Source organism: Eupeodes corollae, chromosome 2 (assembly GCF_945859685.1).
Source record: "Eupeodes corollae chromosome 2, idEupCoro1.1, whole genome shotgun sequence".
NCBI lineage: Eukaryota > Metazoa > Arthropoda > Insecta > Diptera > Syrphidae > Eupeodes > Eupeodes corollae.
This window is the reverse complement of record NC_079148.1, coordinates 157,358,042-157,381,717: the sequence shown is the minus strand read 5'-3', so window position 1 is coordinate 157,381,717 and position 23,676 is coordinate 157,358,042. Positions and strand designations below refer to the sequence as shown.

Genomic DNA, 23,676 nt, shown 5'->3' with positions numbered 1-23,676 from the left:
CTTAACAGGAACAACATGAAGTGAATTCCATAAAAATCATAAAACCCTTGGACATTAGTAGTACAGATAGTAATGGACGAGATCTTGATTTGTGTTATGCGAATAACGACAACTCAGAAGATAACAATGATGAGGTAAATATAAAAAATCTATACAATTCCAAAATATTTCATTTTAGAATTTTCAATTTATGAAAAAGGAACGTTTAAAGTGTTAAGTAATGGCTTAGAGTATTTATTTTCATATAAAAGGGCACGATACAAATTTTCATGCACTACTACTTTTTACAGGGACAAACTCAGCCGATTTTCGCCCTTCTAAATTCAAAACCAAAAAACTCCGAAAACTAAGGTTTGCAATAGTCTGTTATTTTATGAGTATTCAAAAACTATGCTAGAGAACGGATTAAATTTTAACTAGCAATCATTTAACAGGAAATATTTGTCACTATTAAAAATTGTTTCCATATCACTCTGCTTAAAATAAATTGATATTAGCTTAGAACTTGTTGCATTTGTAGACCTCATTATATTCATGTTAGAACTATTACTCATCTATATTTTTTTAATGTTTTTTGTTGGCGTGATTTTTCTTTTTGTGAGTAAATTTTGTAACAATTACTTATATTTTAAAACAAGCATCTGAGCAGTTGAATAAACTTGAACTTTCCACGAACAAAAAATTAACAAAGTGAATTTGGCTCAAGATTAAAAGTGAAAAAATCCATTTTGTTGAATAAGATAAGGAAAAAAATAAAAATCCGAGTTATTTTTTTGAATTTTTTCTGATAATTTGTAACCAAAGTTTACAAGGGGAAAATAATATTGTTTCTCGCAGTGAAAACCAACCCATTTTTAAACTCAGAAAGTAGGAAACCCTTCGTTTTTAAAGAATGGTTGTTTACTTAACCAAAATCTTTATGTCAACTAAAAAGCCCAGAAATGTTTTTTAAAAATTATTCCTGACAAACTTGACACATTTATCGCTCTCCACTATAAAATTTATGAACCAAATTCGAAATGAATGTTCCTACCTGTATTTGATGGATTTTTTTATTGTTATTTTCTTTCTACGCATTATTAGAATAACTCCGAAACAAATGATGTTGAGGCCGCACAACGAAAACGGTTATGCGCCTTATCAGAACTTTTGTCAACAGAAGAGCTCTACATTCAAGATTTAGCACAAATTGTTAATGGGTAAATTCAAAGCCATTGTAGTAGTAGTATTATTTTTATTTAATTTGTTATCTTAACTTTCAGTTATATCGGAGAAATTCGCAATCCCAAAAGTGACATACCTGAAGATCTTAAAGGTGGTAAAGAACGAGTGATTTTTGGAAATATTGAAGCAATCTACGAATGGCACAGAGAGTAATTTATTATGAACATTTTCTATTTGGATTGCATTCCTGATCGTCTGTTTCTTTTTGTTTTATGATTTCAGCAACTTTTTGAAATCTCTGCAGCGTTGTATAAAAACTCCATCAGAGCTTGGTCCCATGATCAAACGTTACGAGGTGAAATTTCGGATGTACAATGTTTACTGTCAAAATAAACCACTATCAGAACACGTTTTATCGGAGCATGTTATGTATTTCGATCAAATCCGACAGAAACTAAAGCATCGTTTAGATGTAAGTTATAATACGCTTAGAGTATGTAGCGTCATTTTTGTAATAAATTATTTTCTTCTTTTCAGTTAAGTGATTTACTTATAAAGCCTGTACAAAGAATAACCAAGTATGAATTATTGTTAAGGGAGATAAAAAAGCAAACCGAACGTGCCAAACTGGTAGAAGAAGTACCAAGTATGGAGGAAGCTTGTGATGTTATGAAGGTGAGTACATAAACTTTATTCTAAACAAAATTTACTTTCTTATATCAAATACAAGAAAAAATAGTATTTATATAATTTAATTTTTTTTAAACCAGGTTGTTTGTAGAGCTGTAAATGATATGATGGTAGTTCGACGACTCCAAAAGTTTGGAGGACAAATCACAGCCCAAGGCAAACTCCTGCTTCACGGCCCATTGGTTTGTGTTGAAGAACAAAAAAATTCCGAACGAAATGCAACAATGGTACAGAAGCCCAGAGAACTTCAAGTATTCCTATTCGAACAAAGTATTATTTTAGCAGATATTGTTGGCAAAAAGACACAGTTCACAAGCCCTTCATATGTCTACCGAACTCATTTACAAGTAAGTTCTATTTTTATTTTAATAAATAATAAAAAAAAAAACAAAAACCTGCATGGATTTAGAATGTTAATTTTTAATATTTATTTTTTATAAGGTTAACAAAATGCATTTGGAGGAATTACCAAATAATAAATTTCTACTGAGATCAACAGATCCTAATCGACCGGACCTATACCAGTATGTATGCAATGCAGCTACGGTCAAACAAAATCATGAATGGCTGGAAACCATAAGGAATATCCTGCAAAATCAAAATAATTTTCTCAACGCTCTTCAAAGTCCTATAGAATACCAAAAGAAGTTAACAAAAGATTCATGAACAACCGCGATTTGGGGAAATTAAACCAAATGAAATGTTAGATCTGTAAAGGCAATTATTGGTGAGCTAAGAAAGGAAAAAGAAACTGCATTTAAGAACACAACATTTTCTTGTTCTTGTTCTTGAAGTGCTGCCTCATTAACATTATGTTATTTTATTTTTGCATTTTATTTGTTGCGCTAGAAACACACGTACACCACATACATGATTGTTCTCTATTTATGGTTTAATGTTTTTTTTTTTAAGTCGACTCTAGAATTGAAAGAGTTTTATAATACTTACATAGAGTTATATTTATTTTTAACTACTAGTTAATGCTAATGTTAAGAACATTTGAGTGATTTACGTAATAAGAACAAAAAATATTTTTTTACAAATAAATTTTACTCTAATCGATATGATTTTTTGTTTTTTATGTTTTATTTTGTATTTTCAATTCATATTTTTTTAATTTTTTATTGTATCATTTACATTATAATGTTATACTCTGATAATGTTATACTTATTGATATAATACCTATTTGTATTAAAGGAAAATATGAAACAGTATGTTGTAAGTGAAGCGATATAAGAAAAAATCTTTTAGATACAGTGAAAAAAAAAATAAATATAAAGACAAACACTTATGAAAGTTTATACAATTTTGTTTTTATTTGGTTATGTATATTTTTTAGTAATTTGTTACAACATAAGATTGAAATTTCTTTTAACTGAATTTTTTATTATTCTTTGTGCGATTTTACATTCCAAAAAATGATAATTTGGTTGAGACTTTTTGAATATATTTGGGTCCTTCCGAATTAAAGCTAAGGTGGTAATGTGTCCGTCTGTAATAGAAGGATGTTTAAAATTTTCAACAAATAACAAGTAAAATTGCTTTCAGTGGAAAAATTCTGGTTGTGTTAAAATCTTTCTTTGAAAAATATAGTATCTGATAAAATTCACAAGATCTAGACTAGCAATATACCAAAAATGTTGTATGTAACTGTGAGTTTGGACATCTTGAACAATTTGAAAATGTTGAATCCAATATATTTTCTCATTCCATTAATACGTACAAAAATATCACCATTTCTGCCGTTATGAACATCTAGTTGTGGCCACAAAATGTGTTTATGGTACTTGGCCGGAAGAATGGAATTTTGTTTGCGAAACAGAGATTGAGTAATTTCACAATTTTTACAGCGGGAATAAAATCTAAGCAACGCTATTCGAATTTGTTTTTATTTGATTTTGTATCCTAATTTTTCCTAAAATTAAGGGTTTATAAACGTTTCTTTATTTTTTAACTTATTGTAGTGTCCAAAATGTTAAAAATGTTGTGATTTGGCAAAACTAAATATTTAATTTTTATTCCCACCATTTCGTTTTGTTTGAAATTAAATTTTATGTTCCAATTTAATCAAAACACAATAAACAAAATCCAGTAAATATGTAAATAGTATATCAAACGATTGTAAATTTTTCGTAGATTTGTGACATACCCCTTAAGTTATATGAATAGATAGGATAAAGAAATGTAAGATGATTCTTTTTGTGTGAGTTTGCCACTATGAAATTGATGTGTTATTAATAATGTAATTCGTTATATCATAAACGTCTTACAAATATGTATACCTACCTCTTTTTTCAAAAACTTTATGCTATGAAAATACATTTGACCCTCAATTCTTAAAATCAAGCATTTTAATTTTAATGTTCTGTCAATCATAATTCTCCTCCCGGATTCAACTCTGATTTTTTTTTACTTTTTGGTTTTTAATACCTTACCTGGGATTGTAAAACATATTATGAAATTCGAACCATAGATGTTTCTGGAATGTTTTTTACAATAGAATATTAACAAAACATTTTGTACGAGTTTAGAAATCAAAAAGAAAATCAATAAGTTGACATAAAAACTTCAGCAAGAAAGTCTATTTTTACACTGATAAAAAAATGAGGGAATCACCTGATTGAAAGTATCGAAATATGTTAATAAAACAATAAATGTTTGAATAAAATTCAATATAATCAAATTCCATTTTAAATAATATATATTACTATTTAACCAAACAAACAAATTTGGAAATTAGTTAAGTAGGTACACAGTCACACTTAAATAGTATAATGTAGTAGCCACATTCAAGGACATGCAATTTAGTATGGAATACAAAATTGATCAATAATAATATTTAAACTTATACTTATTATGTTAAGAAATACAAACAAATATCTTTGTAGTTTAATGAATCTAACTTTAAATAACAACCAATGAATTGTAGTAATTTGCATGCAGTCAATCACATTGAAGGTATGTATGTTTTACGTAAATAAATCGAGAAAATACTCACTTTCAAAATAATAAAAAAAAATTCGTTTTAATTTGAATTTAAATTCTTAAGTTACCATGAGATGGTCAACTTAAACGGGAAAAATGCTGACTCTTTGATTTAAAAATGACTGCAAAACCCAAGAGTGCCACGTCTTGTAATTCTCCCATTTTTGAGTAAACGTGCTGATAATTGTCTGTGACCATGTATTGTTTAAGAAAATGCTATTGGGACACGATGACTCGGTTTTGGGACTATCGGTCAACGCAATGACAAGCGATAACCCAAATCTTCGACATTAAAAAGTAAGTTTCAATGATAAATCCAATTTTTTAACATACCTACTTGAACATGATGACTAAATTTTAATGATTCAACGCTACAATTATAATTTTTTTGTTTAATCAACGACAAAGGTGCACAGGTTCCATAACTTTGTTTTACAAAAAAATAGAACTGGAGTAAGTACAAATTTAGGATTTTATTTTTGATTTTGCGTTAAATCCGTAGAAAAATTAATTTAAAAAAAATGTTGAATTCTTGATAAGAATAACTTATTCTTTTATTTCATCAAGACTCATGCGATTCTTTGTATTGAACTGTTTCGTAATGTTGTACCCTGATTTAAACTAGTATTTGAAATAACTGTCTTAAATAGGATTTAGCTTTAATCGCACTTTTGAAAATGTTGGGTTTAAACTTTGCGCCTTACAATAGTCGAGAATAAACAATCCTATGTATACCTTGAAGCCAGTTAAAAAATTAGAAGCTGATTTTTTAAATTCTTGTTGGAAAAAACGGTACAAAGAATATTAAATCCGTGACTCATTTTATACAACGAGTTTGAACTCCTACATATGTTTTCAAGACACACCCAATTGGAATGAGCCATGAGCAATGACTAAGTAAAAAAAATAACTAAAGTCATAAGTAATTTAAAAATCAGCACATGTATTGTATATTACCAAGGTCTTAATATTTTTTTTGAAATTTTAATTAAAAACTACCTAACACTTAACACCTTAAATAGGTGTGAAAACATATTTGATTTTTGAACTTTTGTAAAAATACATACTTTAGGAAAATGATGAACAACTTCGCCGAGCTGCTATCAGAATGCCTTCTAATGCTTTTTCGAAGTGATGCTTAATCGAAATCAAATATATTGAAGATCAATCAAAAGTAGGAAACAAGTAAATTTTGAATTGTTTATTTAACATTTCGATTCATCCCGTTTTTATGTGATTCAAAAATCTCTTAACACCTAAAGACTTAAAAAATGTTGAATTAGTTTTTGGAAACTTAATATCAATTTACAATTGGCACAGCAATTATATTGATAAATATTGGTTAGTAGTTTTATTATTTTTATTAATGAAATTCTTATAAAAATGGAATTAATCGAAGAAACAATGTTGACTCTGTAAACCAATAGACATTTGAGTTATTTAGATAATATAACTTTGGGTATGTTTGGATAGGGACAAAGATTTTCGGTAGGTTCCTAAATAAAATTTTGATAACTCTTTATGTTTATATGATATTTAGGGCCCTATTATGACTCGCGAGTCGAACGTTCGACTCAAGTCGAACGATTTGGCGAATTGCCTAAGTCGTGGTATTATGAAAGGCGAACTTCGACGTTCGCTTTTGAAAATAATATTACCAACTTTAAGAAGTGAAATATGTAACGTCATGACTTAGTGAAACGTCAAAGACTGAAAATTATTGTTGATGATATATTGTTTACAATTTGGAAAAAAGTAAAATAAATAAAACAAAATATGATAAGCAGTGTTGATTTATTTTTTGAAGATGAAGATGAAAACGAAAGAGCGGAGAAAGTATTGTTGTGTAGATTACGAAGAAGTTTAAGGGACAACTCCAACATACTTCAACTTCCAGATAATTTGTAAGAATAAAATCGTGAATTCTATTTCAGTTTAATTCAATTGTTCTTTTTATAGGTTTGTGTCATATTTTCGCGTTAATAAGCATGCATTTGGTTATATTTTAAACATCATTGGACTCACATTGGAATAATCGCTCCTGTTCAGCTACAACATCAATTTTTAAACAGAAAAAGATTTTATAGTTTGAATGTTAGTGGTGGTTAGTTAGATACATAGAGATTGATTCTTATTATTTCACTCAAACTTTTTTCATTTCAAGGCCTGTGACAATAATGGAATTATAAGATTTATTGATTCCAGATATCCAGGTTCAACACATGACTCTTTTGTGTGGAATCATAGTGAATTAAAGGATCTTTTGGAAAGCTGGTGGTTGAATGGAGAGCGGTCAAGATATCTAGGTGTGAATATATTCCATTCGTAGGTAAAGAAGTAAATGGGATATTTTTAAGAATATTTTTTTTTTTCAAAAATACTAGGCTTGGTTTTTTTTTTAAAGATCCGAAAGATCCTATATCTTTCGCATTTTCGGGGTTTGTCTCCATAATTTCAACGAGCTTTGAAAATTGGTTGGAGTTGGTTCTTTTTATGCTAGGTATACAAATAAAATTCTATATTATTTTTGCAATTGTTAAGCATTCATTACCTTTTTCTATTTCCAGTGCAACTCATTTTACTTTATTTTCCAAAATTATTCTCAAAACAAAATAAAACAAACAAACAACCACCGATTTCAAATTTAACAGTAAATTTCTTCAAGTCACGAAGAATTACAGTTCGACCGATTCTGACAGATAAAAGCGAACGTTCGCTAGTGGTAATAGAGCGAGATTTCAATTCGCTATTTTTTTGACATTTTAGGCGAATGTCAACTAGGCGATTCGCAAACGGTAATACCAAATAGTCACATTTATTAAATTTTTCTTGCGACTCGCAAGTCATAATAGGGCCCTTAATATGGCTTAGTTCGATTTTTTATCATTAATATTTGTATATAAAAATTTCAAAGATAACAATGTTCATAGAACTGCCTTTTGACCGACTATTTAAATATAAAATAATATTTTTATCGATCCTTAAACGTAATCCTGAATATGAAAACGAAATAAAGAAGGCCATTGAAATAATGGAGGTAAATTCCAGAACGTTTTCTGTTGTAAATTTTGAAACCCATTACACATTTTCTTAAAGAATTATGAATGTTCTTAATAATTGGCAACTGCAAAAATTTCCGGAAAAATTAATGATCAAGGAAAATTCATATGTCGTGAGGCATTGTTTTGCAGTGAGCAAAATTGTATTAAAAAATGTATAGATCAAAATCCTTAGCTATTGTACGTTGTCTCACTTGGAGGAAGCTTTATTTTTGCAAAAACAAGAGGTGAAGGTAAATACCTTAAGGAAAAGTCTGTTTCATATGATTATTATTCTCAAATAAAGGTAACTTTTTACAAAATTTATAATAATTTGAAGATCATCTGTTATTTTAAAAGGTAAATCATGTTGAATTTGTGGAAAAGCACGAAGATGGAATTCGTTTAAAATTCAAGAGCCCTAAAACGAAATACTTTATGATTATATATTTCACATCAGTGATGAAGAAACGGATGTAATTTTTTACCAAGAATTATTTACGAACTGTATATTAGCACCAGTGCCAAATTAGATATGTTAATACAAACAAAAATGGTAATATAAAGAAAAAAAACCTTCAGCTACACCGAGCTCTGGTTTTGACTTCGTTTCATGTAAAAAAAAGTCGAAAAATGTTAGAAGACAATTTTTATTATTTAAAAAAAATGTATTGGATCAAATAAAGTGCTTTCACTGAACAGTTTGTTTTATTTTATTTAATATACTTGATAAAATATATTAAATAAATAAATTATGTATACCATTATATTGAATTTGGGTTTTTAAAAAGGAGAAGTTTCAGACTGTTGATTAATTATAGAATTACATTTGTTAAATAAGTAAAAACTAAAATTTAAAGTTTCAACCGGGAATAACTTTTAAGAATTAACTTAAGATAGGACTTTAAATTTCCATGAATTCGTATGTTTATCCCAAATTTCCCAAACTTAAAATGAATGTGTAAAAAAGTGTAAGAATCAATTTTACAATTGCATACAGTGATTTTTTCCCTTACATATGTCACTTGACTAATTCTAATATTGTTTTACTGAGCGTATACGCATTTTTTGTAATGCAATAATATATAATATTATACAAAATAGCCGTCCACCATTTTTGAAAACGTTGTATGCTTCATAAAAAGCTCACATCGTTTTAATTGAAGCTTAAGTACTGTTTGTAGTTCTGTTGCCTGGTTCTGCACAATTTTTTTTATCATCATCTCCCAAATTTGTATACTCGTCGAACGAGTCTATTTACAAAAACAACAACTGTCAAAAGAACCTCAATTAAGATGACTTTTTGTTTTTCTTTGTAGCAGCACAATCCGAAACCGAAAACCGAGAACTGAAAGAAAAAAGAAACCGCAAAACGAAAAAATCTAAAACAAAAGTTAATAAACTTACTTTAATAGAATATTAATTTTACTTCGTTTCTAGGCTCCATTATAATAGTGTAAACAAGAAGATATCCTTACAATGTAAGTTAAAGCACATTCACTTAATTGCAAGTAACTGTTGTTCAAAGTAAAATTCGTGCGGGTTTCTATTATTCTCTCTTTTAGGATGGACGTTCTACAGAAGCATTTGTCTAAAATTCGCGTGCCCTGCGAAAACCAAAGTATTTACAAGGATGAGTGTATGTTTTCATATGATAACCCAGAAACCCCTACCGGTCTTTACGTTAACCTTACCACGTTCCTCAGTTTCGGTGAGGAATTTATTAAGCCGTACTTTAACAAAACGGGCAATGGGGTGTTCTTGCATATTCGAAGAGAAAAAACAAGACTTCCCGAGAGCGATGCGGAAAAAATCGATATCTCCGCTGGGCCCGAGCGAAAGATTACTCGCCTAGCAATTGGGGTTGAAGGCGGTGCCGATCTAAAGAGCCAGAAGTATTCATACAAGGACACATATCAGATTGTTGTGGTCCCAGAGATGACAAAGCTCCCCTATCCAAATGTTGATTTGCCCCTAATAGTCCAGCAGTCGGTGGAGGCGCTGCTCGTTGCGGAGTCGGCTATATCCAAACTGGAAAAGCAAACTATGACTGGAACATGGGACGGCGAGGTCCGTCAAGTGTCAAAATACGCCCATGATCTGAAGCAACAGGATAATGGCAAAAAAATTCCACCCACAGGCTGGAAATGTGAAAAATGTGATCTCACCAACAATCTCTGGTTGAACCTTACTGATGGTTCCATTCTGTGCGGACGTAAGTTTTTCGATGGATCGGGAGGAAATGATCACGCCGTTGAGTATTACAAGCAAACAAGCTTTCCGCTTGCTGTTAAGCTGGGCACCATCACTGCCGATGGCAAAGCAGATGTATTCAGCTATCCAGAAGACGATATGGTCATCGATCCAAACCTAAATGAGCATCTTAGCCATTTTGGCATAAACATGACTGCCATGCAAAAAAGCGAAAAGTCCATGGTTGAACTGGAACTCGACATTAATCAACGCATTGGCGAATGGAGCCAACTTACTGAGAGCGAAAGCGAACTGACGCCCTTGGCTGGCCCTGGCCTGACGGGAATGCGAAATCTGGGAAATTCCTGCTATATGAACAGTGTTATGCAGGTTATATTTACCATTCCAGATTTTATTAAACGCTTCGTGGACGGAGCATCAAAGTATTTCGATGCTTTTCCCCAAGACCCGGCCAATGACTTCAACATCCAAACTGCCAAATTGGGTACCGGTCTGTGGAGTGGCAAATACAGTTCGATTGCAGAGAACACTCTGGACACAGAATCGACCGGTATTTCTCCAGCGATGTTTAAAAATATAATCGGCAAGAATCACCCAGATTTCAGCACGAAGCAACAACAAGACGCATGCGAATTTTTCCTTTACTTTCTAAATTTGTTGGAGCGCAACAGCCGAGGTGGTGGCCCTGGTCAAGCAAACCCCTCTGATGCTTTATTGTTCTGCCTTGAAGATAGGTTCGAGTGCGGAGAGAGCAAAAAAGTAAAATACACGAAACGTGAGGAATTCTGCCTGCCGCTGATTATTCCACTGTCGGCAGCAACGAATCAGGACGAAGTTCAAGAGTATCAAGAGAAGCTAGCTTCGAGTGGAAAACCCAATACCGGTGAAAACGTTGTCCGTCCGAAAATATCGCTTCAAGCGTGTCTGGATAACTATTTCCAAACCGAAATAATCGAACAGTTCTTCAGCTCGGCTATAAATGGGATGACTACTGCTAAGAAGACCACACGATTGGCTTCAATGCCCGATTATATGATGCTACATCTGAAGAAGTTCACCCTTCGTGAAGATTGGGTTCCAATCAAATTGGACGTCTCTGTGGACATGCCAGCAGAATTGGATCTATCTGTTATGCGTTCAAGTGGATTGCAACCAAATGAAGAAACCCTGCCAAACGATGTAGAGAAAGTGCCCGAGGTCAAGTTCGACCAGGCAGTCATGAGTGAGCTCCTAGTAATGGGATTCCCTGAAGAGGCTTGCAAGCGAGCTATTTTCAATACCAAAAATGCAGGGTTAGATGTTGCCACCCAATGGATAATGGAGCACATTTGTGATGCCGATTTTGCAGCACCATTCACTGTGCCTGGTATCAATAAGACCAAGGCTTTCCAACCGAATGAAGAAAGTCTTGCCATGCTCATGAGCATGGGATTCAATGAAAAACAAGCCACTGCAGCATTAAAAGCTACAGACAATAATATTGAACGAGCAACTGATTGGATATTTTCTCATGCCGATTCGTTAGACAGTTTGCCAAGCGGAATGGAGGAAGATGATGCTTCCGCGGATGCGGCTGCACCAGCTTCAAAGACGTATCGTGATGGCGACGGCAAATACTCGCTGGTAGCTTTCATTTCTCATATGGGCACTTCGTCACAAGTTGGACATTATGTTTGTCACATCAAAAAGGACAACCAATGGGTTATTTTCAATGACAGTAAAGTTGCAGTATCACAGAATCCGCCAAAGGATCTGGGCTACTTGTATCTATACAAGCGTCAAAATTAATATACGTACTATTTTGGTTTATACTTCGACTTGCCTAAAAACACTCATTTAATAGATACAAATGCGTGACACAGAATTCGAAAAGTGATGAGAAGTTAATTTAATAAATTTTGCATTTTAATTTTATTTCCATTTTATTAAATTTGGCTTTTTTGTTTTGTTTCAAAACAATTTAAAAAAAAACTTTTAAAAAATAAATCAGCATTTAAAATAGAAAACAAATTGATTTTGTTTTTTTCTTGATTCTTATAATAGATAAAAGTTTTTATATTTGACTCGTTTTTGATTTGAAAAAAACTGCCCTAACATTGTTAGACTTTTTTTAACTATTTTTATTATGCAGATTGATGCTTACAAAAAGTAGGTAGGTACAAACATTTGAATTCAGACATAGCAAAGCATGTTTTGAATATGTTGTTAGAACTACGCTGCTCTCTAATGTAAATATCGTGAACTTAACTTACGATACATATCAGCACAAAACTTACAATTTACTCCTTTCAAGCGGAAGAATGCTAGACTTTCATTATAACAATAGTTAGCTTCTTTTTTTAACATAGTTACAAGAAAATCTGTTGGACTGTTGAAAACAAAAAACTATACAAAATTTGACTATGAAATTATAGTCCCACATGTTTGTGACATTCTAGAACTAGAATTAAATACTAAAATAAATAAAAAAAAACAATGAAGAGAATTATCATTTAATAATAAAGAACCAAAATACATCCGGGAATACAAAATATTTCGAAAAAACATACTATTAATTCTTTTTCGTTTTACCATCTAGCAGCTCTCGAATAATACTTTCAATCTTATTACCAAACGATTCAAATGAAAACTTCTGCTGAACTCGTTTGCGGCCCATTTCGCCCATTCGTTCACACAGCATTTGATCTTTGAAGAGACTACACATTGCCCTAGAGAACTCTTCGGAATTCTTTTCACACAGGATGCCAGTTGAATTGTGTACAATAGTTTCTGTTGGTCCACCGCTGTTCAGTGCCACAACTGGCTTAGACATGTACATACCCTCCAGGGGAACAATTCCGAAATGTTCATTCTCCGGTGTATACAACAAGCATTGACTCTTCCTCAGAAGAGCTATTTTCTCCATGTCGGATGGAGACTTAAGTAAAATGACTTTATTATTGAGTTCTAGCTCTGTCACTAGAGCGGCTAGTTCATCATAAATTACATGGTTTTCCGTGCAGAGGGTGTCATATCCTCCGGCAATTACTAGACGACACCGTTGCCAGTCGTTGCGAGGCAATGATTTCTCGAGCAACTTAAACGAGTGCAAGGCTAGTTCGTGGTTCTTCTTGCGCTCGAAACGATTAATTGACAAATACATAAATGCATCTGATGGAATGTCGGTTATTTCTTCATTCTTGGCTTCCTGCTGCATCTTGTCGAAAAAGTTCGTATTAAGCGAGGGATAGAGCACATCTGGGATCACGTCTAACCGCTTAAAGGTCTCTCGGAATACACGTAAAGTGAATTTACTATTAACAAGAATAGAGTCTGCCAGACTAGTCGTGTATTCTTCCAGATAGTTTATGGGAGCCCTATACATGGACTTCAGATATCCTCCTTCGGCACTCAACAGTTGATCGGGAAAATGACAATAGAAGACAATTTTTGGATTGTGCTTTGCTAGCCTTAGAATTGGTATACCAATTGAGATTTGATCACAGAATATGATATCGATTTTTTCTTTGCGGGACAAACACAAGGACGCATAGAATGCAGCGTAAATCATCCGAAAATAAGCACAAAACGCATAAAAACGACCGAAAATCTTCCGAGGTAACCAATCGCCGACAGCTTGAACAAGGAATGTTCCATTGCGAGTTTCTTCAAAACAATGCGTTGGATCATAATGATTGGTCAGGAAACTTACTTTATGACCTTTGTTGTGAAGAGATAGGGCTGCATCAACGACCAGCCTTTCAGCTCCTCCTATTCCCAAATCGGGATGCACAAACAAAACACGGACCATAGTTTTATGCTCTGGAATGGGATTTGTTTGGTTGTTAGGAAAAATCTTGTCTGTTTATTAGTCATCAACTTACTTTTAGTATTAAAATCATTCAATGAAACTTTATTTTATCAATTGGTACTGATGAAATATAAGTATCCAAACTTATGTGTGGGGTTAAGAATTACAACTCAATTGGATACTGCACTCCAATTAAATACAAGACAAGGCACAAGTTTCACAATCAGCGTAGCACTTGCAAATGTTGATATCGATTGATGTGTCAAATTGATGTGCAGCTGCAGCACATAACCTGTGATCTGTATTCTGTTGTTGAAAAGTGCGTTCATCTGAATATTTTTGTTTGTTTTTCATTAACAAAGCAATTAAAAGTCGAGTGGTTTTTCAGTTGAGATTGAAACTCAGTCATGGATTCGGTTTGACAGCAAATTATTATACACGTAGACATGTTTACACTAGACTTGGAATATGATTGAAATGTTATTAAGTTTTTAACTTCTTCTAAATATTATATAATTGGAAAGCTTTTGCTCATAAATTGCTTGAACCGAAAATTTCGTTTGAATTTAATTTTTTTTCAAGCTCATTTTAACGTTTCATTGTTTTATTTCGCTTGCTTTTCGGGCAACTCATTTTGCTATTCATAGTTTTATCTTGAATTTTTTAGTTTGAAATGTTTTCCTCGCGTCTTTATCCTTATCTAACCGTAAGGTGGGAACAAGATTCAATATTGAGACGTCAAAATGGTTAGTGTCAAATGTCAAAGAGTACAACACGGACGGACGCCAATATAGACTATTATATATTTTCTAACCATTCTTCAGATTGATAAGAGGAGTAAACAACTTTCATTTATAGCTTTACTTTCAAGTAAGTACATTTTTTGATTACTTACATTTTTTCCCATATTTCACTTTCAACTCAACAAACCACACTCTCAAAGTCCCCTCGTCTGGATAGTGCGGTAGATAAAATTTACAAAGTATAGTACATCCCTGGCTTACTTTATTCTCTGAATGGTTTGAATTTTTTCACTTCATTTATGTGATTTTTTGACATAAATCAGAATTTACTATTAAACAAAAATAACAAATAAGAAAATATACGAAAAAGAATAACTATACTTACTTTAGAAATTAAACTATTGAAATATGTCGTTAGTTGCATATGCCTCAAGCAGCTGTGATGAAAGTGATGGAGAAGATGAACCATCTCCCATTACCAAAACTGAACCTCTACTTTCTGGACACATCAGCGACGAGGAAGATGCACCCATAATAGCAGATCCCGCTCCCTTTAAGTCATCGTTGAACCTTCCAACCCCAAAATCTGTGTCCACAACTGATACTATTCAAGCTCTTTTTGGAAAACTCCCTGAACCTAAAACTAAGATCGATCTAATTGAAGAGGAAGACGATGAATTTCTTCGAAAAAAAGCAATTCCCTCAGAAACACCAACACCGAAAGTTCTTCCACAAACAAAGACCTTGGTGCGTATAACAATACCATCCCTCAAGGATTTCGATGACGTAGAGGAGAAAAAAGCAAAGCCCACAGATGTCCCTACAAAGCATTCTAGTTTTTCCAGTCTCATGAGCATTCTACCAACTCCAAAATCCGAACAAAATTTTACTAAACCAAAGCCATCTGCCGACGAAGACAAAAGCAATCAACCTTCAAAGCCAATGCCCTTCGTACCGGACGTAGTAAAAAATCGTCGACCTGCACACAACACAGAAAACGTTGACAAAACAATATCAAGCGAAAAGCCGAAGCCTAAGCCTAAGCCCAAGGCAACTTCAAAAGTTTCTCTTGTAAGTGTCAGCGATAGTGAAGGCTCGGACAATGAAAGTGGTGATTTCTTTTCTCTAACGAACGATGTGAAACTACCCGAAGTAAGCAAAGACGAGATTGCAGCCATGGTATCAAGGAAAGCAGCTGAAATGGCAAAGAGTTCCTCAAAATTCCTTGCTCTAACTCAACCCGAAGAGGAACAAATGGAACAAGGACCAGCAGAAGACATTTCAGCAACCAACACTCAAAATACTCTGGACCACGAAGCAATCCAAGTACTCGTAGGCAGCCAAGCCAAACGCCGAAAGATGAGCGATATTCAAGTCATCGATATTGATGGTGACCAAGTACAACCCAACAAGGAAGAATGGATGCGAAATGCTCTGGCATCTGCGACAACATATCAACCGACTGGTGTACTGACAGACGAAGAACCAGCCCAAGGAACTCGAAGGAAACATCAAATCACATACTTGGCCCACAAAGCAAAAGCAAATGAGGCCGAACTGCAGGCGATGTGGTCTGCAAATCGACAAAATAGAAGACAAACACAAAATAAATACGGTTTTTGACGCTTCGCCTTTATTCCTGTAAAGATTTTATGTTTTTAGAAATTAAATAAAGAGTGTCTACAAAGAATATGTATGTTCTTACTTCGCTGCATGCTCACGAAAACATAGACCGTCGTGGAAGGAAGTAGTATCCATATCGGTATCATAGTCGTGAATATTGATAGTTCAAGTTGGGTATACTCAAGTTTCAAGCAAATCATGACTTGAGATGCAATTTTCAGCAACACTCCCGCAATGTACCATTGGTAAGAAATTAGCAGCTCCTTGAGGCGCTTCAAGTTCCTCCATTTGGTGACGATTTTTATGATCACATAAATTAAGAGTATGGCATCGAAGAGCCACAGTGGTATGAAGACAATGAACCAGTTCCAGTGAGTACGTGGGTCCAGTCTCAGGCATAGTAAAATAAGAAAAAGCAATATGATAAACCATGTAAAGAGGGCCCGGTGTGCTAAAGTCATTTTTTATACTTTGTTATTAATATACATAATAATTAATTTGCAAAATGAAAACCAATAACAAAAGAATCAAAATCCCGTCTATGCAGACTTTCCTTTTGCCGAAGTTTATGTTCTATCTTTTATTTACATTTTTCTGGATCCGCCGATATTAAACCAAAATTCTAGGAAGTCGTGGATTTATAGTTTACTAGACTTGTTTGTTTAAAATATTTATTTAGATCTGTCAGCATTAAATCATAACATTACGTCCACTAGGCAACTAAAGTTGCTTTCAAAATTTAGAAGTTGGCAACGCGAAACTTTCATTTTTTTTGTTGAGGCGAGATATGGTGAATAAGTTTTAAGAATAAAATAAAACAGGTATAAATTTTAAGTTACAGAAAGGTGCTGTTTTTTCTTTTAATTTATAGCACCTTTAAGTTGACTCTTCGTAGGTTGTCGGTATTTAAATTCCATTTTAAGCCTCCTGACTCCGTTGATCCAATAAAGGAATGTATATTTGTCAGACAGTGACATGTACCTATTTATTTACTTATAGCCAACATCTTTCCAGAACAATGTATTTTTTTTATTGGATAAAGTAATTTTCCTTAAAACTTATGTATGACTTCCGAGAAATAATCTAAAAAAAAGAATGAAAATCACTACAATCAAAAAATCGTGGGAGTTTTGAGTTTGCTTAGATAACAAAAAGTTAAACCTTATTTTTTCACCATAATTTCATCAGAATGTTCGATTGCAAGCAACTTAAAATTGCCCAATTTCCAATTGCCTAATTCACGCTCTCGGAAAGTTCTATAGGAATTAAACAAATTAAAACAAACATACCCTTTGCCATAAAATGAATGTACTAGAACATTCAACCAAAATGATGTCGTGTCTCATTTTGACAACTCATTTTCATAGGCATTTTAATTTCAAAAGCGGATAAAAAGAAATTTGTATAGTTTTAATTGCAACTAAAGAAGTTTAAATTAAAAGAATTAAACTGCAAAAATAAAGTACGTGACCGTCTTTTGATTTATCACCAAAATGCTGACCAATTTCGAATCGAAATCAGCCCGGGTTAAGGGTTTGTCCTTCCATCCAAAACGCCCATGGATTCTGGTGAGTCTTCACAGTGGAGTTATCCAGTTGTGGGATTATCGTATGCACACGTTGCTCGAGAAGTTCGACGAACACGACGGCCCGGTACGTGGAGTCGCTTTCCATTGCCAGCAACCTTTATTCGTGTCCGGAGGCGATGACTACAAAATCAAAGTTTGGAACTACAAACAACGTCGATGCATTTTCACTCTGCTTGCCCATTTAGATTACGTACGCACTGTCGTCTTTCACCACGAGTACCCATGGATTCTGAGTGCATCGGACGATCAGACCATTCGCATTTGGAACTGGCAGTCGAGGAACTGCATTTGTGTGCTCACTGGCCACAACCATTATGTAATGTGTGCCCAGTTCCACCCGACCGAAGATCAAATTGTCTCGGCCTCACTTGATCAGACTGTTCGTGTTTGGGACATTTCTGGATTGCGCAAAAAGAACGTCGCCCCAGGGCCCGGAGGACTGGATGACCACCTCAAAAACCATCCCGGAGCCACTGATCTGTTTGGCCAAGCCGATGCCGTTGTCAAACACGTCCTCGAAGGACACGATCGTGGTGTAAATTGGGCTAGTTTCCATCCAACACTACCACTTATTGTATCCGGAGCTGACGATCGCCAAGTTAAGTTGTGGCGAATGAACGAGTACAAAGCTTGGGAGGTGGACACATGCCGCGGACATTACAACAATGTTTCCTGTGTTCTATTCCATCCTCGTCAAGACTTGATTATATCGAACAGTGAAGACAAAAGCATTCGCGTGTGGGACATGACAAAGCGTCAATGTTTGTATACCTTCCGTCGAGACGGAGAGCGTTTCTGGATCTTGACTGCTCATCCAACTCTCAATCTGTTCGCAGCTGGCCATGATGGAGGTGAGGCATATTTATAAGAAGAAGTTTCTGAAATTAATTTGACTTTTGTTCTCAGGTATGGTCGTATTTAAATTGGAGAGAGAACGCCCAGCATACGCAGTGCATGGAAATATTTTGTACTACGTTAAGGAGAGATTCCTTCGCAAATTGGACTTCACCACGACCAAGGATACAGTAGTGATGCAATTGCGTGGTGGTGGAAAATCGCCGGTGCATAGCATGTCCTATAATCCCGCCTTGAATGCAGTGCTCCTCTGCACCCGAACCAACAATTTGGAGAACAGCACTTATGATTTGTGTCAAATTCCCAAGGAGAGCGAATCGACTTCCCAGAGTGAGACCGAGAGCAAGCGGTCATCGGGTATAACTGCTATTTGGGTGGCACGCAACAGGTTTGCCGTTTTGGATCGCAATAGCCAGTTGGTGATAAAGAACTTCAAGAACGAAGTTACCAAGAAGATTCCAACATTCTGTGAAGAGATCTTCTATGCCGGAACAGGAATGTTGCTTATTCGCGATCCGGAGTACGTGACACTGTACGAGGTGCAACGCTTGGTATCGGTTGGATGCATCAAACTGGCGAAATGCCGATACGTTGTATGGTCGGGCGATATGTCGTTGGTTGCTTTGTTGTGCAAGCATTCGGTCACGATCTGTGATCGGCGCCTGCAGTACTTGTGCACGATTCAGGAGAATACTCGAGTAAAGTCGGGTGCTTGGGATGACTCTGGGGTGTTCATATACACCACAAGCAATCATATCAAGTATGCGATTACCAATGGCGATCACGGTATTATCCGTACGTTGGATTTGCCCATCTATATCACCCGTGTCAAGGGAAATCAAGTATTCTGCTTGGATCGGGAGTGTCGCACTCGGGTTCTGCACATTGATCCTACCGAATACAAGTTCAAACTAGCCCTGATCAATAGGAAATACGATGAAGTCCTTCACATGGTTCGAAATGCTCGTTTGGTTGGACAGAGCATCATTGCATATCTGCAGAAGAAGGGCTACCCTGAGGTGGCCTTGCATTTCGTGAAAGACGAAAAGACTCGGTTTGGCCTTGCTCTAGAATGTGGCAGTATTGAAAATGCACTGGAAGCCGCAAAGGCCTTGGACGATAAGGACTGCTGGGACAGATTGGGTCAAGCCGCTCTTTTGCAAGGCAATCATCAAGTAGTAGAGATGTGCTACCAGCGCACGAAGAACTTCGACAAGCTCTCCTTCTTGTATCTCATCACTGGAAATCTCGAGAAACTGAAAAAGATGAACAAAATTGCGGAAATTCGCAAAGATGTGTCTGCCCAATACCAGGGTGCCCTATTGCTCGGCGATGTCCAGGAAAGGGTAAATATTTTAAAGAACTGCGGCCAGATGTCTCTGGCGTATCTGACAGCGGCAACTCATGGTCTCGATGACCAAGCTGACGTCATCAAGGAAACCATCACGAAGGAGGGAAATGCTTTGCCGGAAGTGAATACAAATGCGGTGTTGTTGAAGCCTCCAGTGCCAATTCAACAGGTTGAAAGTAATTGGCCACTTTTGACGGTTTCGAAGGGCTTCTTTGAGAGCGCGTCATTAGCGAAGGGCTCGAATGTCCGACAAGCTCTGAATATAAGTGAGACTGCGGCAGTTATCGAAGATGCCGGCGGTGATGGCTGGGGAGCCGACGCTGACCTAGGTCTGGACGAACAAGATGATGAAATGCACGATGCTTTGGAGAATGAGGAAGTTGCTGACACCGAAGGAGCTGGTTGGGATGTAGGTGACGATGACTTGGTAGTTCCCGAGGAACTGGCTCAGAAAATCAAGACAAGTGCTAGTGATAGCGGATTTTATGCTGCTCCAAATAAAGGTTTATCCCCGCCTCAACACTGGGCCAATAATTCGCCACTCGTTGTGGACCACATTAAGGCAGGATCGTTCGAGAGTGCTTTTAAAATGCTAAACGATCAAATAGGAGTGGTCAATTTCAAGCCTTTCAAGACCTTATTCCTGCATAATTTCATCGGTTCAATGGCTAGCTTCAAAGCAATGCCAAATGTCAAGTCACTAAAAGCATATCCCCTCCGCAACTACACAGAACCGAATTCCAAGAATGGCAGACCTGCTTTGGGTATAAAATTAAACGATCTTGTACAGCGCTTGCAAGCTGGATATCAGCTAACAACCACCGGCAAATTCACAGAAGCCATTGAAAAATTCCATTCAATCTTGATAAGCATTCCCCTCTTAGTTGTGGAGACCAAACAAGACATTGCCGAAGCACAACAATTGCTTAAAATCTGTTCGGAATATATTTTGGGTCTAAAACTCGAAACCGAACGCAAGGGACTTCCCAAGTCCACTCTCGAAGAACAGAAACGTCTCTGCGAGATGGCTGCCTACTTTACACACTGTAAATTGCAACCTGTTCACCAAATCTTGACCCTTCGAACCGCTTTGAATATGTTCTTCAAGTTGAAAAACTACAAAACAGCTTCATCGTTTGCCAGACGACTTCTCGAATTGGGTCCAAGGCCAGAGGTGGCACAACAGGTGCGCAAAATACTACAGGCATGCGAAGTTAATCCTGTAGATGAACATAATTTGCAGTACGAAGAATTCAATCCGTTTAACATTTGTGGCATCAGCTATAAGCCGATTTACAGAGGAAAGCCTGAAGTGAGCTGTCCATTTTGTGGAGCTTCTTATGATCCAAAATTCAAGGGAAGTTTGTGTAATGTGTGTGAAATAAGCGAGATTGGAAAGGACTGCATCGGATTAAGAATATCTACTTTGCAATTCCGTTAAAAATCAAGTATATCATTGAATGATTATTTTCTTTTTCTGTCTTAATATAATTTTACCAATATTGTATCCAATGCCTAATAAATAAATATATGTATTTAGTCGTTTCTATAGCCTTTATATAGAGTTGTTAAATTATTTTCGTTTTTCCGGTAATGTGCAGCCCATCCTACCACGTTTGACTTATAGTGGCACACTAATCGCTACTTGAAACTGTTGCTAATGCAAGACGCTATGAAGAAGGCAAACACCAAGTGGAACAACATCACCCCACGTGTCAGATCACGAAAAACATCTGGTCAACACTAGATTTAGACCTAAGCAGATCGCATATAAGCTCGATAATAGGTGTCACAACCGGAAACTGTCTAATAGGAAAGCACGCCAAACGTCTAGGCGTATTCTCAGATGAATTTTTCAGAAGCTGTATGGACGAGCAATAGGAGGAAACAATTCTTCATCTTCTCTGTACATGCCCTGTACATATCAGCATAATCAGCCTCTCGCGTTTCGTAAGGGACTCAAACTGGTTCCATTGAGCTTAGGAGGAAGCATCAAGATTCATGTGGCATCACAATGGGCCATTAAACTGGCCTAAGTGTGTCCGTTTCCATCTTATACAGCAACTTTAACCTAACCGGAAATGCTGTGCAATTCTGTTGAAAAAATAGAAAACAATTCAAGAAGAGATTTTAATTTACATTGGTTTTAAATATTAAAAAGGGAAGTATTGAACTTGCGGAAATCTGAAAGATAGTTATTTTTTACTCATTTATACTTTGTCAGATCAATGGTATATTTTAATTTTATTGCAATTATTGTTTTTATAATTGTATTGTTCAAAAACTATAGATTTATTTAACGATTTCGGTTGAATAAAATAGACTTCAAATATGTGTTAAAGAATATACCCATAAAAACAGGGACGAGAGTCACTTATATTTTGATGCTTTGCTCTACTTTATAGGTATTCAATGGAAGTAAGTAAGGAAAGTAATAGGCGAGTTCTTAAAATCGCTGGAAAACCAAAATTTCCCGAATGGATCAAATGGTCATAAACAAAAGAAAAATTAATTTTTTTCAAACCAATAAATAATACGTTATATTTAAAATACACATAAAAGTCACAATGGTATTGTATCACAAAAACGAACTAGGGTTTGCCTTTTAAACCTATATCATATTCTTAAAGCTCATTGTTTCTTATAGCAGCTTGAAGTTTGTGGTCTCTAATAAATAGTTTTCTTTTTTTGATGAGTATGGCTGTCTGAAGTTTGCTTGAAACACTTAACAGAAAATAAATTATTTTGTAAAATTGAAAACACACATTTCTTTCTTTTAGTTATGAGTCTTTTTAATTTATCAAATTTTACTTCTATCTTAAGTGAATGTTTTCTTAATATTTATGTTGTTTTACTAAAAAATCACCAAAGTTAAAATTCTTATCAAATAAGCGAAGTGCCTTTTTTCTTAGTTATTCCCTTATTTTTCATCTTAAATCACCTTCTTACTTATTTATTATCGGTTTTTTCAAGTTTCACTTATCGATTAAAATGTATGTATATCCCATCTCTCACGATATTCGACATCCAGAAAGTATGCAATCAATTTTTTTTTGGGTTTGAAGCAAAAGCGAACAAAGACACAAAAACGAAATACGATAAAGAATGGCAAATATCGTTTTCGCATAATTTCTTTCGTTTTTGAAAAACGAACGTTCTGGCCCCTGGTATTTCGAGAAAGAGAAACTTTTCGCTTCTCACATGATATGACCCCTGTGAACATAAGACGAATTTTTAGCAAAATATTAGAGAAATTGAAAAAACTTTTTAAACAAGACACATTTACAGCAAGCTCGGTTTAAATATTCAAGAAAACAAATATGTATTTACTAAAGTGACACCACTTAAATATGATAAATGTAAAGTCCGCGGAGAACTAATAAATCTAAATTACAGTCCACACCGAACCGATTGGTCAATTTCATGTAGTCATTGCAATTTCAAGGTGAGAAAGGATGTTCATTACTTAAGTTTCCTATGATCAAGAGAAGACAAAATGCGCTGGCGACACACCCTATTTTATAGCTTTAATTAATTAACGTTCAATAGAAGACTGAACAGGTTATGGAGATAATCAGGTGGGGCGTACCTTCTTTTTAAAACATTCTCGTACGGAGGAATTTCGATCTTGGAA

General features: G+C 35.0%; 6 protein-coding genes and 1 long non-coding RNA gene across 8 annotated transcripts in view; 5 read left to right on the top strand and 2 right to left on the bottom strand.

Annotated features, from left to right (window-relative positions):
• The window catches only part of LOC129948231 (triple functional domain protein), a 38,136-nt gene extending 34,975 nt beyond the window's left edge, over positions 1 to 3,161 (top strand). Inside the window, exons 13-19 of the mRNA XM_056059147.1 lie at positions 9 to 134; positions 1,084 to 1,199; positions 1,263 to 1,373; positions 1,447 to 1,636; positions 1,702 to 1,839; positions 1,935 to 2,201; positions 2,296 to 3,161. Of these exons, the coding sequence (XP_055915122.1) occupies positions 9 to 134; positions 1,084 to 1,199; positions 1,263 to 1,373; positions 1,447 to 1,636; positions 1,702 to 1,839; positions 1,935 to 2,201; positions 2,296 to 2,520 (1,173 nt within the window). The 3' untranslated portion in view covers positions 2,521 to 3,161. The remainder of the gene's footprint in view (positions 1 to 8; positions 135 to 1,083; positions 1,200 to 1,262; positions 1,374 to 1,446; positions 1,637 to 1,701; positions 1,840 to 1,934; positions 2,202 to 2,295) is intronic.
• A 3,232-nt stretch (positions 3,162 to 6,393) lies between these two features.
• Positions 6,394 to 7,476, top strand: LOC129947459 (uncharacterized). 2 transcript variants are annotated; one of them, XR_008781721.1, is made up of 4 exons: positions 6,394 to 6,744; positions 6,800 to 6,944; positions 7,005 to 7,340; positions 7,408 to 7,476. It is a non-coding gene; the product is annotated as an uncharacterized LOC129947459 (long non-coding RNA). The 2 variants fall into 2 exon arrangements; XR_008781720.1 differs by having other exon boundaries at positions 7,005 to 7,476.
• Positions 7,477 to 9,173: 1,697 nt separating this feature from the next.
• LOC129943973 (ubiquitin carboxyl-terminal hydrolase 5) lies at positions 9,174 to 12,102 on the top strand. Its single transcript, XM_056053069.1, has 2 exons — positions 9,174 to 9,359; positions 9,444 to 12,102. Coding segments are annotated over exons 1-2 (2,439 nt in total). The 5' UTR covers positions 9,174 to 9,357; the 3' UTR covers positions 11,881 to 12,102.
• Positions 12,103 to 12,568: 466 nt separating this feature from the next.
• Positions 12,569 to 14,196, bottom strand: LOC129943974 (alpha-1,3/1,6-mannosyltransferase ALG2). Its single transcript, XM_056053070.1, has 2 exons — positions 13,956 to 14,196; positions 12,569 to 13,893 (listed from the first exon to the last, which is right to left on the bottom strand). Exon 2 carries the CDS (start codon positions 13,880 to 13,882, stop codon positions 12,644 to 12,646), a length of 1,239 nt encoding a protein of 412 aa, XP_055909045.1. The 5' UTR covers positions 13,883 to 13,893; positions 13,956 to 14,196; the 3' UTR covers positions 12,569 to 12,643.
• Positions 14,197 to 14,926: 730 nt separating this feature from the next.
• LOC129943975 (proline-rich protein PRCC) lies at positions 14,927 to 16,315 on the top strand. The gene has a single exon (XM_056053071.1). It carries the CDS (start codon positions 15,034 to 15,036, stop codon positions 16,246 to 16,248), a length of 1,215 nt encoding a protein of 404 aa, XP_055909046.1. The 5' UTR covers positions 14,927 to 15,033; the 3' UTR covers positions 16,249 to 16,315.
• Positions 16,284 to 16,909, bottom strand: LOC129945309 (transmembrane protein 60). Its single transcript, XM_056054964.1, has one exon. It carries the CDS (start codon positions 16,707 to 16,709, stop codon positions 16,284 to 16,286), a length of 426 nt encoding a protein of 141 aa, XP_055910939.1. The 5' UTR covers positions 16,710 to 16,909.
• A 710-nt stretch (positions 16,910 to 17,619) lies between these two features.
• Positions 17,620 to 21,600, top strand: LOC129944322 (coatomer subunit alpha). Its single transcript, XM_056053672.1, has 2 exons — positions 17,620 to 18,687; positions 18,743 to 21,600. The coding sequence occupies exons 1-2, from the start codon at positions 17,742 to 17,744 to the stop codon at positions 21,481 to 21,483; spliced, it is 3,687 nt and encodes a 1,228-aa protein (XP_055909647.1). The 5' UTR covers positions 17,620 to 17,741; the 3' UTR covers positions 21,484 to 21,600.
• Positions 21,601 to 23,676: the final 2,076 nt, after the last annotated feature.

Bases quoted from the DNA above. Each gene is read 5' to 3' on its own strand.
- LOC129943974 (XM_056053070.1), bottom strand. From the start codon at position 13,882: ATGGTCCGTGTTTTGTTTGTGCATCCCGATTTGGGAATAGGAGGAGCT.
- LOC129943975 (XM_056053071.1), top strand. From the start codon at position 15,034: ATGTCGTTAGTTGCATATGCCTCAAGCAGCTGTGATGAAAGTGATGGA.
- LOC129945309 (XM_056054964.1), bottom strand. From the start codon at position 16,709: ATGACTTTAGCACACCGGGCCCTCTTTACATGGTTTATCATATTGCTT.
- LOC129944322 (XM_056053672.1), top strand. From the start codon at position 17,742: ATGCTGACCAATTTCGAATCGAAATCAGCCCGGGTTAAGGGTTTGTCC. The intron at 18,688-18,742 runs GTGAGGCATATT...TTTTGTTCTCAG, and splicing joins CGCAGCTGGCCATGATGGAG to GTATGGTCGTATTTAAATTG.